The following is an 18,215-nucleotide window of genomic DNA, read 5'->3' as shown; positions in this document are numbered from 1 at the left end:
TCAGAGTCTGAAGGGTGACCTTATAGAGGTTTATAAAATCATGAGGGGCATGGATAGGGTGAATAATCAAGGTCTTTTGCCTGGGGTAGGGGAGTCCAAAACTAGACAGCATAGGTTTAATGTGAGAGGAGAAAGATTTAAAAGGGACCAAAGGCACAACATTTTCATGCAGAGGGTGGTGTGTTATTGGAATGAACTGCCAGGGGAAATGGTGGAAGCTGATAAAATTACAACGTTTAAAAGGCATCTGGATGGGTACATGAAGAGGAAGGGTTTAGAGGGATATGGACCAAATGCTGGCAAATGGGACTAGATTTATTTAGGATACCTGATCGCCATAGACTAGTTGGACCAAGGGGCCTGTCTCCAAGACTCTATGACTAATAATCGAGCAATAATGCCATTAAGCCATCAAGCCGTCACCTCCCCAGAAGTGCAATTCAGAGGTAAGCAGTGGAAGCAGGAAAAACAAATGTAGTAAACAATCTTATTCTGAATGCACTCCCAGAGAGTGTGGTGAAGTCAGATTCAACTGAAACCTTCAAAGAAAATTGAGTAATGATCTAAAGAGAAAAAAAATGGCAGAAGTCAAGGGAGTGGGATTAGGTGACCTGCTGTAATGAACTAGCACAAACACAAATGGGCTGAATGTCCCCATGTTGTAACCACATTTCAGAAAGTACTTCATTCGTTGTAACTGCTTTGAGACATCTGATGATCTGTGAAAGCTCCGTTTAGGCAAGTCTTTTGTTGTAGCAATTTGAACAAGTATCAGTGCACTTCTGTAAACTACTTAAAGGGAAAGACAAAAAAAGTCAGGACCACAACTTACAGGAGCTTGAAGGCAATTGTCAATGGACTCCGAGTCTGGCTACTTTGACAGCATTCATAATTACCAGAATGGTGGGTGAGAAGAATCACCATCCCCTGTACACGGTGAAGATCAACCTCCAGGACCAGAACTTGAAACACCTGAATAACATGTGAAACAAGGGAGTTCGTGACCAGGCAGCTCATTGCAGAGATGCAGTTCAGCAGCAGCCAGAAAGGGCAAGCTAATGTATAAATAACGATCTGTGGTGAGAAAAGACAGTTAATGTTTTGAGTTCGGTATAGTCTTCTCAAAGGGCATTGGGTTTGAAACGTTGACTCTATTTTTTCCAACAATGTGTGTTTTTGTTTGTTTCAGACCAACATCTGCAGTCCTTGTTTTCATTTCTTTTAATTGTAGAGTGGACTAAGCTACGGTCTTCTGACTCAAAGTCAGAGCTGACACTGAGGCAAGCTGAACGTTTAATTTATGGATTGACGCGGGATGTAAATCTATTGTGAGTTGAGTCAAGTTTATTTCAGGAAAGGGCTGTTGGGCAGGGCTCAGCACAGCAACCTCAGCCTGCGCTGGGGGGAACGTTTGTGCCGGAGAAGGGAGTAGCGGCCGGACTGTTATCGAAGGGTGGACGAACCCTCCTCTCACGGCTTCCCCTCCCGGGTTTTGGATCGGGGACCCTGCCCGGGATGATCAGCCGCACCTCCTTGCAGGGCTCCATGGACGGCGATGAGAAGGAGGCGGATGTGGAGATAGAAGAGGAGCAGCAGCAGACGGACGCTTTCTACAGCCTGTACCGCAGGCACAGGTCAGGCCCAGCCGGGGAGGTGCGGCCTTCATCCTCGGCCCCTGGCAGCAAAGAGCGGCCGCCAGCGCTTCCCTCCCACCCCCCCCCCGACCAACAGTCCTCACACAAACCTATCCCTGTTGTTGCTTATGATTCAGAAGATCCTCCCTGACACCCCCGTCCCTTGCTCCTTCATTGATTCTTCTCAGTGTGTGGAGGGTGTCAGGAACTCCTTAGTCACAGAGAGGCGTGAGGCCAGGGTCCTTGTGTGTATTTAAGGCTGAAGTAGATTCTCGATCAGTATCGAAATCAAAGGTTGGTTGGGGGGAAGCAATGCGTTAATGTGGACGTCAGCAAATGTTGGATCAGCCGTTACCCTGTTGAATGGTGAAGCAGGATCGAGGGCCGAATGTTTCTTAGGGTGGATGCAATCCTGGCCCGACCACTCCAAAAAAAAATTTGCTTGACTATTTCTGTTAGCAAGTTCCTGTTCTTGTCACTGTCTGGTGAGACACCTATTCTGAATCCCATATTGTATTTATAAGACATAGGAGTGGAAGTAAGGCCATTCGGCCCATCGATTCCACCATTTAATCATGGCTGGTGGGCATTTCAACTCCATTTCCCTGCACTCTCCCCTTGATTCCTTGTGAGATCAAGAATTTATCAATCTTTGCCTTGAAGACATTTAACGTCCCGGCCTCCACTGCACTCCGTGGCAATGAATTCCACAAGCCCACCACTCTCTGGCTGAAGAATTGTCTCCTCATTTCCATTTTAAATTGACCCCCTCTAATTCTAACACTGTGCCCATGGGAATGAAATGTGAGGCTGGATGAACACAGCAGGCTCAGGAGCACAAAAACTGACATTTCGGGCCTAGACCCTTCTTCAGAGAGGGGGATGGGGTGAGGGTTCTGGAATAAATAGGGAGAGAGGGGGAGGCGGACCGAAGATGGAGAGAAAAGAAGATAGGTGGAGAGAGTATAGGTCGGGAGGTAGGTAAGGGATAGGTCAGTCCAGGGAAGACGGACAGGTCAAGGAGGTGGGATGAGGTTAGTAGGTAGGAGATGGAGGTGCGGCTTGGGGTGGGAGGAAGGGATGGATGAGAGGAAGAACAGGTTAGGGAGGCAGAGACAGGTTGGACTGGTTTTGGGATGCAGTGGGTAGAGGGGAAGAGCTGGGCTGGTTGTGTGGTGCAGTGGGGGGAGGGGATGAACTGGGCTGGTTTTGGGATGCGGTGGGGGAAGGGGAGATTTTGAAGCTGGTGAAGTCCACGTTGATACCATTGGGCTGCAGGGTTCCCAAGTGGAATATGAGTTGCTGTTCCTGCAACCTTCGGGTGGCATCATTGTGGCACTGCAGGAGGCCCATGATGGACATGTCATCTAAAGAATGGGAGTGGGAGTGGAAATGGTTTGCGACTGGGAGGTGCAGTTGTTTATTGTGAACCGAGCGGAGGTGTTCTGCAAGCGGTCCCCAAGCCTCTGTTTGGTTTCCCCAATGTAGAGGAAGCCACACCGGGTACAGTGGATGCAGTATACCACATTGGCAGATGTGCAGGTGAATCTCTGCTTAGTGTGGAATGTCATCTTGGGGCCACACAACCAGCCCAGCTCTTCCCCTCCACCCACTGCATCCCAAAACCAGTCCAACGTGTCTCTGCCTCCCTAACCTGTTCTTCCTCTCACCCATCCCTTCCTCCTACCCCAAGCCGCACCTCCATCTCCTACCTACTAACCTCATCCCACCTCCTTGACCGGTCCATCTTCCCTGAACTGACCTATCCCCTCCCTATCTCTCCACCTATCTTCTTTTCTCTCCATCTTCGGTCCGCCTCCCCCTCTCTCCCTATTTATTCCAGAACCCTCACCCCATCCCCCTCTCTGATGAAGGGTCTGGGCCCGAAATGTCAGCTTTTGTGCTCCTGAGATGCTGCTGGGCCTGCTGTGTTCATCCAGCCTCACATTTTATTATCTTGGATTCTCCAGCATCTGCAGTTCCCATTATTACTGTGCCCATGGGTCCTAGTCTCCCTGCCTAATGGAAACAACTTCCCAGCACCCACCCCTTCTAAACCATACATTATCTTGTAAGTTTCTATTAGATCTCCCCTCAACCTTCTAAACTCTAATGAATACAATCCCAGGATCCTCAGCCATTCATTGTACGTTAACCCTCCCATTCCAGGGATCATCCGTGTGAATCTCCGCTGGACATGCTGCAGCGCCAATATGTCCTTCCTGAGGTGTGGGGCCCAAAATTGGACACAGTATTCTAAATGGGGCCGAACTAGAGCTTTATAAAGTCTCAGAAGCACATCACTGCTTTTATATTCCAACCCTCTTGAGATAAATGACAACATTACATTCATTTTCTTAATCATGGACTCTACCTGCAAGTTAACCTTTAGAGAATCCTGGACCAACACTCCCAGATCCCTTTGTACTTCTCCTTTATGAATTTTCTCACCGTTTAGAAAATAGTCCATGCCTGTATTCTTTTTTCCAAAGTGCAAAACCTCACATTTACTCACATTGAATTTTATCCGCCATTTCCTGGACCATTCTCCTAAACTGTCTAAATCTTTCTGCAGCTTCCCCACCTCCTCAGTACTACCTGCCTGTCCACCTATCTTCGTATCATCGGCAAACTTGGTCAGAATGCCCCTAGTTCCTTCATCTAGATCATTAATATATAAAGTGAACAGCTGCGGCCCCAACACTGAACCCTGCAGGACACCACTTGTCACTGGTTGCCATTCCGAAAAAAAGCCTTTCATCCCAACTCTCTGCCCTCTGTCAGACAGCCAAACCTCAATCCAAGCCAGTAGCTCACCTTGAACACCATGGGCCCTCACCTTACTCAGCAGCCTCCCGCGAGTCACCTTATCAAAGGCCTTTTGGAAGTCTAGATAGATAACATTCACTGGGTTTCCCTGGTCTAACCTACTTGTTACCTCTTCAAAGAATTCTAATAGGTTTGTCAGGCACGACCTCCCCTTACTAAATCCATGCTGACTTGTTCTAACCCGACCCTGCACTTCCAGGAATTTAGAAATCTCATCCTTAACAATGGATTCTAGAATTTTACCAACAAATGAGGTTAGGCTAATCGGCCTATAATTTTCCATCTTTTGTCTTGATCCTTTCTTAAACAAGGGGGTTACAACAGCAATTTTCCAATCATCTGGGACTTTCCCAGCCTCCAGTGACTTTTGAAAGATCACAGTCAAAGCCTCTGCTATTTCCTCAGCCACCTCCCTCAGAACTCTAGGGTGTAGCCCATTGGGGCCAGGAGATTTATCAATTTTTAGACCTTTTCGCTTTTCTAGCACTTTCTCTTTTATAATGCCTACCATACTCAACTCTGCCCCCTGACTCTCCTTAATTGTTGGGATACTACTCATGTCTTCCACTGTGAAGACTGACACAAAGTACTTATTAAGTTCTTCAGCTATTTCCTTGTCTCCCATCACCAGCTTTTCAGCATCATCTTGGAGCGGCCCAATATCTACTTTTGCCTCTGGTTTGTTTCTTATGTATTGAAAGAAAATTTTTAGTTTTCATTTCTAATATTACTAGCTGGCCTACCTTCATATTTGATCCTCTCCTTCCTTATTTAAGGAATCTCATATTTATGACCATTTAGTTCTGATCTGCCCAGAAGTGAAAAGATCTTTTCTGCACCTGCTTTGCGAAACCCTTTAATAACCTTTAAATACTCCCTTTCGGGTTTTTCCTCATATCTCTGAATAAAACACTGAGCCCTGGTAGATAGAATTCCTAATTTTGAATTGCAATCACAGAAAAGCACAGAAAGAGGCCATTTGGCAAATTGAGGTGCATGCCAGTTTTTTTTCGTCATTTGAAGAACAATCCAGTTAGTCCCACGCTCCTCTTTTCCCCCAGTCCCAGTATTTCTTTCCCATTGAGTATTTACCCAGTTTTCCTTTGGATGCTGCTGTCAGATCTGTTTCTGCCAGCCTATGAAGCAATGAATTCCAAATCGTAACCATTCAAATTTAAGAGGTTTTTATTCTTTATATTAAGTCTGGTTTTTCTGTCAGTTGTCTTACACCAGTGCCCTTTGATGATTATCCTCTTTGACATCAGAACAGTTCCTTCCTTCTTCCTTCATTTAAACACTGGATGATTTGAAATACTTCTGTGAAATCCCATTTGAGCCTTTTCTCGGTCAGGAGAGCAAATATATTATGCCCAGCTGATGCACGCAACTGTAATTTCATCCCTGGATCCATTTATGTCTTTATTACTCTTGAGGTAATTATCTGAGGATCTCCAAAATGGTTGATAGCCAATTAAGCACTTTTTAAAGTGCAGTCACTGTGTACTGTCCAAAATGCAACAGTTCTGGTTTTATGCTGTAAACTTTTAAATGCTTTCTTCTGGTGTATCTGTAGCATTGAAATTATATGGAGACCAAATGTTCATGATACTCAGTGTGGTCAAATTGAGATTCTATACATGCTTCACGTAATTTTGTTGCTTTTCAGTTTGTTTTCTGTAGAAATGAGGCATGAGTTTGTTGTTTGCTTCATTATACCCATGTGAGTGTTAATTCATGCATTGGTATCCTTGATGCCTATTTCAGTTAGACCCTTACTCTCCCAGAAATATGTCACTTCTTCCCACCAAAGGCTACCACCTTCTGCATATAAGCTCACTTGCCAATAACATGTCCATTCTGTAAGTTTATTCACATTTTCCGGTATTTTGTCACCATTCTCCTCTGTAGTTTGCTCAATAACAAATTATGCAGGGTTTACCTGTAAGTTTGGACTTCTGTAGTCATTGATTAAGATATTACTATAAAGACGTGCACAATAATATTAATAAAAGCAAAGTACTGTGGATGCTGTAAATCTGAAATGAAAACAGAAAATACTGGAGAAAATCAGTGGGTCTGGCAGCAATTTTGTCGAGGGGAAATAGGTTTCGAGTCCAGTGTGACTCTTTTTACAGAGGATCTCCAGTTGTGAAGAACTCAACATTTACACTGTTTCTCTCTGCACAGATACCACCTGCAGAATTTCTCCAATATAATTGTTGGGTGCTATAGGAATGCAGTGTTACTTTATTTTAAGCACCTTTTGTGGAAGTGGATCACCCAGATTTGAGTTTTAGAAGATAACAAAGTGTGGAGCTGGATGAACACAGCAGGCCAAGCAGCATCTCAGGAGCACAAAAGCACCTTGGCCTGCTGTGTTCATCCAGCTCCACACTTTGTTACCTTGGATTCTCCGGCATCTGCAGTTCCCATTATCTCTTATCTTTGAGTTTTAGAAGGGCTATTTGTAATGTTGACTTCTGCCAGGGCAAACTTAGAATCCCCACAGTGTGGGAACAGGCCATTCTGCCCAACAAGTCACACCAACCCTTTGAAGGTCAACCCACCCAAACCTATCCCTCTACACTATTCCTGCACTTCCTGTGGCTAATGAACCTAACCTTCACATCCCTGAACACTGTGGGTAATTTAGCATGGCCAATCCACCCGACTTGCATATCTTTGAACTGTGGGAAGAAGCCAGAGTGGCTGGTGGAAACCCACGCAGACATGGGGAGGCCGTGCAAACTTCACACAGACTGTTGCCTGAGGCTGGAATTGAACCGTAGTCCTTGGTGCTGTGAGGCAGCAGTTCTAACCACTGAGCCATGGTGCAGACCCACTCAGCCACCTGTTGGCCTAAATAAAAAGGTCAGCTTGTCTGTGGAATGGCGCTGTTGTCAGGGGGTACATGTACATACAGCGTGTTTTTAATATGTGTCCCAAGGAAAGACAGTGCAGGGGAGAAAAGCTCTGGAGTCATTCAAGCCAGTTGGATTTTTACCGGGGAAAGTTTGATTTCCATGTGCAAGTGAATTAAATGCGCTGAATAGCTCCAATTTTCTTTACCAGTTCTTGTAATCTACACTTCCTGTCTCATTTGAAAAAGTAAATTTTCTGTATTTTTAATAAAAATGAAAAGCTGGAAATGCTCTGTTGGTCTGGGATCTGACAACAGATGTGAAGAGGAACAGAACCCTGATGAAAGGTCCCAGATCTGAAATGTGCCTTTTGTGATACAAAGAACCACAGCTCACCATGTTGGTCCAAATGATTCAGTTAATTTATTGGTTTACTTGGAAGAATGTGAGCACCAAATCATATGTAAACATACTCTGTGATTATGTATGAGCCTTTAAGATGGGTGTATTAATATCTGTTTCTGTTGCCCACTGAATCATCTGGAAGTGGCCTCTGCCTCTGTACCATGATAGAAATGGATCAGTAATTGCAAGTTGTCTTCCAGGTCTCTGCAGCTAGGAGATGAAGGTGGCAGAAGAAATGAGTCGCCAGAAACATGCTCCAAGGACACAGTGTCTCAGGAGGATTTCAGGTAAAGAAAGCAGTTGCTGTGCCACCCCGTATCACTTCAGCCCTATGAAGATCTACACAACTAGAACTGCTCGATAGAATTTTAAAGATTACATGCTTGCAAATGTTTTTAAATACAAGGGGGCAAATAACAAATCAATTAAAACAACAAAACACAATGTTTTTAATTTCAGAGTAAATATCGATGGCAAGTGTTTGGAGGAAAGGATCAAATGACACATTGAGTTTAGCTGTGCTAACGATTTAACAGGCAGTGTATTGGTTTAGTATTGCCTTTCCTTCCTATTCTGTTTTAATTTTACTAGGTATTGTCAGATGTTCTATTATAGATGAATGATGCACACTGGCAGTAATTTGTTTTGCTGGTTTGGAGTTTGTGCTGCCTCCCTGTGGTGATTCCAGGTTCTGCAACCCTACAAAATTGACCAAAACTAAAGTTTACGGTTGCCTGAGAAAATGTCAGGAAATCGGAGATGCCAAAGTTTAGAACATAGAACAGAGAACAGTACAGCACAGAACAGGCCCTTCAGCCCACAGTGTTGTGCCGACCATTGATCCTCATGTGTGCACCCTCAAATTTCTGTGACCATATGCATGTCCAGCAGTCTCATAAATGACCCCCAATGACCTTGCTTCCACAACTGCTGCTGGCAACGCATTCCATGCTCTCACAACTCTCTCTCATGTTCCTTCCTTGCTCTTCTTAACTCTCTCTCTTTAAATCCTTCCTAGCTAATCTAACTCTCCATCGCCTCATCTGAACTATCTTGTCTCATCGTCACATATGCCTCCCTCTTCAGCTTAACGAGAGATACAATTTCTTTCATAAATCACAGTTCCCTGACCTTATCGCTTCCTCTCTGCCTGACAGGGACATACCTATCAAGGACACACAATATCTGTTCCTTAAACTGGCTCCACATTTGAATTGTCCCCATCCCTTGCATTTTGCTAACCCATTCTATGCCTCCTAACTCTTGCCTAATTGCATTATAATTGCCCTTCCCCCATCTATAACTCTTGCCCTGTGGCATGTTCCTAACCCTTTCCATTGCTAAAGTAAACATAACCAAATTATCGTCACTCTCTCCAAAGTGCTCACCTACCACTAAAATCAAACACCTGGCCTGGTTCATTACCAAGTACCAGATCCAGTGGGGCCTCCCCTCTTGTCGGCCCTTCGACATACTGAGTCGGGAAACCCTCCTGCACACATTGAACAAAAACTGATGCATCCGACGTACTAAAGTTATAGCATTTCCATTCAATGTTAGGGAAGTTAATGTCTCCCATAATGACCACCCTGTTCTTTTCACTCCTGCCCAGAATAGTTTTGCCGATCCTCTCCTCCACATCCCTGGAACTTTGTGGGGGCCTATAAAAAACTCCCAGCAGTGTGGCCTCTCCTCTCCTGTTTCTGACCTCACCCCATCCCACCTCAGTAGACAAGTCCTCATCAAAAGTTCTTTCAGCCACCGTTGTACTGTCCTTGGCTAACAAAGCCACACCTCCCCCTCTTTTACCACCTTCCCTGACCTTAATGAAAGATCTAAACCCTGGAACTTACAACATCCTGTCCTGACCCTGCTCTATGCATGACTCCAAAACGGCCAAAACATCGAGGAGAATGACAGAGTAAAAGTTTCCATAAAATACAAGCTGTTGTTTTGCTTTACATTAGGAGAATCAGGAGTGGCCCATTTTATTTCCCATCTCGGGATGAACTTAACATTGTAAAAACAAATAATTGCATTTTAAAAATTTTTCTAAATCCTCCAAACACAGGATTTAAAGACAGAAGTTACCAGTCACTTAGTGCAGCTGGATCGAGGTGTCAGGAGTGGATGAGTTAATAACAAGGGGAATGTTAAAATTGAAACTACTCCATGTCTGGAAACAGGCACTGAGCCAGTTTAGATTATCATGGTGACCAGGCAACCATGTTCATTTTTCCTGTCCTCTGAAATGAAGATTGTCTAAAAACTTTTTCCAATTGCATCTGGTTTGCCAGTTTGGGGAACTTTTTCATCTTGCCCAACTCCCCTGCCAGGTTTCTATCTGATTCGGTGTGATTGACTCTCTCACTGTTCTTGCACTTTCCAGATGGTCTTATCTGGATGGTAAAGAACTGCAGATGAGCTCAGCTGGTGAAAAAGTCTCTGTGAGAAGAAATCAGAGTTAATGTTTTGAATTCAGTGACTCTCTTCATCAGAACTGTTAGTAACTGAGAAAGAGAGCAGTAGTTATGTTGAAGATAATGAATGTGAGGCTGGATGAACACAGCAGGCCCAGCAGCATCTCAGGAGCACAAAAGCTGACGTTTCGGGCCTGGACCCTTCATCAGAGAGGAGGATGGGGTGAGGGTTCTGGAATAAATAGGGAGAGAGGGGGAGGCGGACCGAAGATGGAGAGAAAAGAAGATAGGTGGAGAGGAGAGTATAGGTGGGGAGGTAGGGAGGGGATAGGTCAGTCCAGGGAAGACGGACAGGTCAAGGAGGTGGGATGAGGTTAGTAGGTAGGAGATGGAGGTGCGGCTTGGGGTGGGAGGAAGGGATGGGTGAGAGGAAGAACAGGTTAGGGAGGCAGAGACAGGTTGGACTGGTTTTGGGATGCAGTGGGTGGAGGGGAAGAGCTGGGCTGGTTGTGTGGGTGCAGTGGGGGGAGCGGACAAGCTGGGCTGGTTTTGGGATGCGGTGGGGGAAGGGGAGATTTTGAAGCTGGTGAAGTCCACATTGATACTATTGGGCTGCAGGGTTCCCAAGCGGAATATGAGTTGCTGTTCCTGCAACCTTCGGGTGGCCTCATTGTGGCACTGCAGGAGGCCCATGATGGACATGTCATCTAAAGAATGGGAGGGGGAGTGGAAATGGTTTGCGACTGGGAGGTGCAGTTGTTTATTGCGAACCGAGCGGAGGTGTTCTGCAAAGCGGTCCCCAAGCCTCCGCTTGGTTTCCCCAATGTAGAGGAAGCCACACCGGGTACAGTGGATGCAGTATACCACATTGGCAGATGTGCAGGTGAACCTCTGCTTAATGTGGAAAGTCATCTTGGGGCCTGGGATAGGGGTGAGGGAGGAGGTGTTGGGGCGAGTGTAGCATTTCCTGCGGTTGCAGGGGAAGGTGCCGGGTGTGGTGGGGTTGGAGGGCAGTGTGGAGCGAACAAGGGAGTCACGGAGAGAGTGGTCTCTCCGGAAAGCAGACAGGGGTGGGGATGGAAAAATGTCTTGGGTGGTGGGGTCGGACTGTAGATGGCGGAAGTGTCGGAGGATGATGCGTTGTATCCGGAGGTTGGTGGGGTGGTGTGTGAGAACGAGGGGGATCCTCTTTGGGCGGTTGTGGCGGGGACGGGGTGTGAGGGATGTGTTGCGGGAAATGCGGGAGACGCGGTCAAGGGCGTTCTCGACCACTGTAGGGGGAAAGTTGCGGTCCTTGAAGAACTTGGACATCTGGGATGTGCGGGAGTGGAACGCCTCATCGTGGGAGCAGATGCGGCGGAGGCGGAGGAATTGGGAATAGGGGCTGGAATTTTTGCAGGAGGGTGGGTGGGAGGAGGTGTATTCTAGGTAGCTGTGGGAGTCGGTGGGCTTGAAATGTTATTATTAAATTAACCAGCTTGTAACTGATGTCCATTTCAAGCCCACCGACTCCCACAGCTACCTAGAATACACCTCCTCCCACCCACCCTCCTGCAAAAATTCCAGCCCCTATTCCCAATTCCTTCAAAATCTCCCCTTCCCCCACCGCATCCCAAAACCAGCCCAGCTTGTCCCCTCCCCCCACTGCACCCACACAACCAGCCCAGCTCTTCCCCTCCACCCACTGCATCCCAAAACCAGTCCAACCTGTCTCTCCCTCCTCTCACCCATCCCTTCCTCCCACCCCAAGCCGCACCTCCATCTCCTACCTACTCACCTCATCCCACCTCCTTGACCTGTCCGTCTTCCCTGGACTGACCTATCCCCTCCCTGCCTCCCCATCTATACTCTCCACCTATCTTCTTTTCTCTCCATCTTCGGTCCGCCTCCCCCTCTCTCCCTATTTATTCCAGAACCCTCACCCCATCCTCCTCTCTGATGAAGGGTCTAGGCCCGAAACGTCAGCTTTTGTGCTCCTGAGATGCTGCTGGGCCTGCTGTGTTCATCCAGCCTCACATTTTATTATCTTGGATTCTCCAGCATCTGCAGTTCCCATTATCACTAGTAGTTATGTTGAAGTTTTTTTGTTGGTGGTGGGCAGGGAAAAAAAATGAAAGGGGTAGGTAAATAAGGAGATTATGGATAGCAGGCCAGGATAGAAAAGCTGAATAAGTGAGAATGATCAATAGATTGTCATCAGAAATTAGACTTGAAATGTTAACTGTGCCTTCTTCTCACAGATGCCACCAGACCTGCTGAGTTTCTCCAGCAATTTATATTTTTGTTGTGATATCTGGTAACCTATTGGAGAATGGTAACTCATCACAAGTTATTTGTTATCCTCTTTCCTCAAATGGGTAACATTTATTGCCCTTGTGAAACGTGAGCATCTCTTCTGTTTGAACGTTTCAAAGGTATATGTACTAATCCTGTAGCAGTGGATAGCTGTATGAGTCTGCGAACACAGAAATGATCTTAAGATGAGATGAAGTCTTAAAAGGTGTTTACATTTGTGAAATGCTTTGTGCAACTTACTAAACAAAAAAACCATTGTATTTTCTACAGCCTCTCTTTATTGGCATCTAACTTATCTGTTGTAGCTGAGTCCGAGCTTCGAGCGTTCATTGCTAAACGCCTCAGTAAAGGGGCTGTGTTAAGCAGAATGGGCACGATAACAGCCGTGGATTTGAGGTAAGAAAGAATGATTCAAGAATTTCCATTTATGTAAAACTTCTCTCAACCGTGAGGCAACTTGAAGTGTTGATTCAATTGTTAAAGATGTTTAGTCGTGGTTGTAATTGAAGGAAGTGTGACAACCAGCTTACACTTGGCAAGCTCCTCCAGGAAGCAACACTTTATATGTCCTGATGATTTGTATTAGTGATGTACCCAAAGGCATTAACATTGGCCAACACTCTGGGAGAATATTCACCTTCAAAAAGGACCATGGGATCGTTTATGCCATCTTCATGGGAATAGAGTCTTGGTTCAATGTTGCATACAAAACACAGCAATTTCAACAGCGCAGCACTACTAGAAAGGCCTTGAGATTGACCTAGGCAGTGGAGCTAAATGTAAAGTTCCTTCAAATGATCAGAACAGCCAGAAATGGCCCTTTTTTCTCCCCCCCTTAATATTTATTCAGGAATGTGGGCTTTGCTAGTTGGTCCAGTAATTATTGCCAACCCCACATTGGCCTTGAGAAAGTGGTATTGTACTGGGCTGTTGAGCCGTTGAAGTCTATTTGTTGTAGGGAGTGAATTCTAGGACTTTGAACTAACAACACTGAAGGAACAGTGACACATTTTCAAGTTGGGATCAGTGATCCCTCTAATTTTCTTTCTGACTGTACGGACTTCTGAGATGTGTGTGTGGCGGTAAATTCTGGAATCAGAAGCCAGTGCCCTAATTGATATGCCAGCACTGTGTGGAAATGTGGAATGGCTACATCACACACACCTATACAGCTTAGAGTAAGCATTGGTCAGAATGGTGTGTGGCTCGGAGGGAAGTTGCAGGTGGTGGTGTTCCTGTGTATGTGCTGCCCGTGTCCTTTTAAATGATCATGAATTTGAAAGGTGCAGTCTAAGAAACCTTGGTGAATTTCTGCAGTGCATCTTGTAGATAATACATGCGGCTGCTACTGAGCATCGGTGGTGGAGGGAGTGGATGTTTTGTGGATATAGGACCAATCAAGCAGCTGCTTTGTCTTGGATAGCATTAATGCCCTTTCGGGAAGGAAATTGCCATCCTTACCTGATTTGGCCTACATGTGACTCCAGACCCACAGCAACGTGGTTGACTCTGATCTGCCCTCTGGGCAATTAGGGATGGACAATAAAGGCTGCCGAGCCAACGATGCCCTCATCCCATGAATGAATAGAGAAAAAGAAATCTTTGTAAGTATTGTTTGAGCTACAAGCATCCTGACAAATGGGGTGTATTCCATCATAGTCCCGACTTGTGCCTTTGTAGATGGTCAGGAGGTGAGTTGGTTGCTGTGGATTCCTAGCATCTGACCTGCTGTTGTTTCCATTCTATATGTGGCTAGTCCAGTGTTGATATGGAGGATCCAGCGACCATTGAATGTCTCTTATTGGTGATAGTTCTGAATGTTACTTACCACTTTTCAGCCCAATCCTGGATGTTGCCCAGTTCATGCTACATTTAAACATCAGCTCATTTAGTATCTGAGGAGTCATGAATGGTGTTGAAAACTTGTGCAGTTATTGGCAACAATCCCCCCTTGTGACCTTATGATGGAGGGATGGTTGAAGCAGCTGAAGGCGGTTGGAACTAGGACACTATCCTGAGGAACTTTGAGGACAGAGAACATAGAACAATACAGCACAGAACAGGCCCTTCAGCCCTCTATTGTGCCGTCCTGTGAACTAATCTAAGCCCATTCCCCTACACTGTCCCATCATCATCCATATGCTTATCCAAGGACTGTTTAAATGCCCCTAATGTGGTTGAGTTAACTAGCCAGTTAACCAGCCACTTGTCTGGCAAAGTGGTAAAGTCCCTTCTTCAGAACCAGGAGGCTTGGCACCAAGTTTCACCTACGCTAACTGTGTTTTCATAACATTTTTGAACAGGTCATTTGGAAAATAAACACCCTGAGGAGCTCTTGCAGAGAGGTTCTGGAACTGAGGTGACTAATCTTGAACAACCTTAGCCACCTTCCTTTTGAGCCGGGTGTGACTCCAATCAGCGAAGACCTTTCCCCCTCCCCCCCGATTCCCGTTGACTCCAGTTTTGCTAGAGCACCTTTTATTCCATGCTTGAACAAATGCAGCCTCGATGTCCAGAGTTGCCACTCTCCCCTAATGTCTAGAATTCAGCTCTTGTGTCCATGTTTGTGTTCAAGGCTATAGTGAAGGTTCCTGGTGGAACCCAAACTGGGCGTCATTGATCAGGTGTTGCTCGATAGTATTCTTGATGAGAGTATCCAACGCTTTACTGATGTTTGTGTGTAGACTGGTAATTGCTGGGTTGGATGTACAAGACAGATCTGAGCAATTTTCCACATTGTTAGGTAGATGCCAGTAACTGTGCTGGAACAGCTTGGCAAGGTGAGCAGCAAGTTTTAGAGCACAGTACAATTACCGGAATGTTTTCAGGGTCGTTAGCTTGGTGCTGCCCTCCAGCAGTCCTCTTTGAACTAAAGTTAATCTCCTGGTTTGATGGTAATGGTAGAGTGAGGGATTGACTGCAGTTCGTATTGGAGTTTGATTCTGCTGTTGTACCTCGTGGATGTCCAGTCTTGAGTTGCCAGATCTGTTTGAAGTCTACCCTATTTAGCACAGTGATAGTGCCACACAACACAGTGGAAGTCATTCTCAGTGTGAAAATAGGACTTCATTTCACAAGTACAAAGCAGTGATCGCTCTTATTGACACTGTCATGGACAGATGCATCTGCAGCTGGCAGATTAATAAGGATGAGGTCAACTGTGTTTATCCTTCTTGTCGCTTCTCTCACTACCAGCCAGAGACCCAGTCTCGCAGCTATGTCCTTAGGAGCTGACCAGCCTGATCACTAGTACTGCTGCTGAGCCACTCTTGGTGAACATTGAAGTCCCCCACCCAGAGTACTTCCTGTGCTGTTGCCGGCCTTACTGATTCCCCAATGTGTTGATATGGAGGAGCGCTGATTCCAGAGAGGACAATGAGCATGACCCTCATGGTAAACAGGTGATTTCTTCACCCGTGTTTGACTTGAACACTATGAAGTCTCGTGGCATCAGAGTCAATGTTGGAGACTCGCAGGGAATGCCGTTTTGCCTCTCAACCATTGTACTGTGCTTGTCCTGCCAAAGATGGTGACGGTGCCTGGGACATTACCTGTTCGGTATATTGCAACCAATGCTGTGTTTTCTTTTATTTTTCTCAGTCTCGGTTTAGAACTGGGAATTATAGTTGAGAATTAAAATTCAAACAGCTGTTTGTTTTAAAAAGTTTGGTGTAGGGAGCTGTCCTTGAAAAATAATGCAGGCTAATGACTGCTTTAAAAACACTGCAGATATTTGAAGACCGGAAGTTTGGTAGATGCTGATTTGGTCAATCAAGGGAGGACCGGTGCTGGCCGACCAACCACAGAATGCTTTAAATAAAAAGAAATAGAGGGAACAGGTGCTGACTAGGTCTTAGTTAAGTGGCAGCTTTTGTCAAGGAAGCTTCTGGAATGCTGTCACTCGGAGATAGCAAGAACTGCCGAAGCTGGAGTTGGAGACAACACCTTGTGGAGCTGGAGAAACACAGCAGGCCGGGCAGCATCAGTGGAGCAGGGAAGTCATATTTTGGGTTGGGACCCTTCCTCAGTTCTGAAACTAATGTCTGCTTTCCTCCTCCTCTGCTGCCTGACCAGATGTGTTCCCCCAACTCCACACTATTTCTGGAATGCTGTTTTTTTTGCTAGCCTTTCATGTCTGTCTAGGTTCTCTCCAGTTATCAACTTGCTGAGTGTTGTCAGACAAGAATCTGAGTCTGTAATAAATAAGTAAAAGTCTCTGCAGTGAGGCTGTTTTGGATTGGTTTGTTATCCCTGTGTTGTAATATGTATGATTTTGAGAGAATGTGACTGTCAGGTTGTTTGAGTAGGCTGTGAGACAGCTCTGAGATAACAAGGTGTGGAGCTGGATGAACACAGCAGGCCAAGCAGCATCAGACGAGCAGGAAAGCTGACGTTTCAGGCCTAGACCCTTCTTCAGAAATCAGTCTAGGCCGGAAACATCAGCCTTCCTGCTCCTCTGATGCTCCTTGGCCTGCTGTGTTCATCCAGCTCCACACCTTGTTACCTCAGATTCTCCAGCATCTGCAGTTCCTACTATCTGTGAGACGGCTTTCCCAGTTTGGCACAAGCCCCCAGATATTAGTGAGAAGAACTATTTTTGCTGTTGTACCTAAGTCGATGCCTGGAGGTGTGTCTGATTTTTTTTTGAGACTTTCCAGCAATTGTAACAACTGAGTGGCTTCCTAGGATATTTCAGAGGGCAGTTAAGAGTCAGCCACATTGCTGTGGGACTGAAGTCACATGTAGATCAGACCAGGTAAAGATGACCTAAAAGGTATTAGAGAATTAGCCGGGTTATTTTGACAGTCGACAATGGTGGTTAGTTTTAAACTCTTAATTCCAGATTTTTTAATTGCATTCAAATTCGACCATTAGCCATGGTGGGAATTAAACCCAGGTCCCCAGAATATTACCTGGGTTTCTGGATTGATAGTTTGGCTTTGTGGCACTCAGCCACCTATCCGCCTCCATTCATTAATCAAGGGAGTATAGTATTCAAAGTAACTCAAGAACTTTTATGCACTGTGTATGCAGTTGCTAAGATGTTAAACAGGAAATTAAAAGTTCACGTTCACATTATGAATTGGAGAATTGAAACCAGCAGACCCTCAATCAATTGTGGTTTTGTTCAGTTATTGGTGTTGTAATTGGCCACATTCCAATTCCCCATTGGTGTTGTGGTTGGTAGTAACATTGGAGAATACACCGATAGTAAAATCCAGGGAAGGACAAAACTAGTAAAAGTGATCTCTATGTGAAATCACAGGCCAAATCTAGAGCATCAGACATTCTTCCACGTAACACCACAAGACCACAAGACATAGGAGTGGGAGTAAGGCCATTCGGCCCATCAAGCCCACTTCGCCATTTAAATCATGGCTGATGAGCATTTCAACTCCACTTCCCTGCACTCTCCCCGTCACCCTTGATTCCTTCTGAGATCAAGAATTTGTCGATCTCTGCCTTGAAGGCATCCAACGTCCCGGCCTCCACTGCGCTCTGCAGCAATTAATTCCACAGGCCCACCACACTCTGGCTGAAGAAATGTCGTCTCATTTCAGTTTTAAATTTACCCCCTCTAATTCTAAGGCTGTGCCCACGGGACCTAGTCTCCCTGCCTAACAGAAACAACTTCCTAGCATCCACCCCTTCTAAGCCCTACATTATCTTGTAAGTTTCTATTAGATCTCCCCTCAACCTTCTAAACTCTAATGAGTACAATCCCAGGATCCTTAGCCGTTCATCATACGTTAAACCTACCATTCCAGGGA

General features: G+C 45.7%; 1 protein-coding gene across 3 annotated transcripts in view; it reads left to right on the top strand.

The window, feature by feature from the left end:
• Positions 1–1,129: 1,129 nt before the first annotated feature.
• Positions 1,130–18,215, top strand: part of c22h17orf75 (chromosome 22 C17orf75 homolog) — a 28,679-nt gene continuing 11,593 nt past the window's right edge. The window contains exons 1-4 of one of the 3 annotated variants that reach the window (XM_048555371.2): positions 1,518–1,634; positions 5,683–5,896; positions 7,930–8,016; positions 12,715–12,840. In XM_048555371.2, the coding sequence (XP_048411328.1) occupies positions 5,841–5,896; positions 7,930–8,016; positions 12,715–12,840 (269 nt within the window). In that variant the 5' untranslated portion in view covers positions 1,518–1,634; positions 5,683–5,840. Of the gene's footprint in view, positions 1,654–5,682; positions 5,897–7,929; positions 8,017–12,714; positions 12,841–18,215 lie in introns of all 3 variants that reach the window. The other 2 variants (XM_048555372.2, XM_048555370.2) reach the window with 2 other exon arrangements.

This window comes from Stegostoma tigrinum, chromosome 22 (genome assembly GCF_030684315.1).
Source record: "Stegostoma tigrinum isolate sSteTig4 chromosome 22, sSteTig4.hap1, whole genome shotgun sequence".
Taxonomy (NCBI): Eukaryota; Metazoa; Chordata; class Chondrichthyes; order Orectolobiformes; family Stegostomatidae; genus Stegostoma; species Stegostoma tigrinum.
This window is presented reverse-complemented; position numbering and strand designations above follow the sequence as displayed.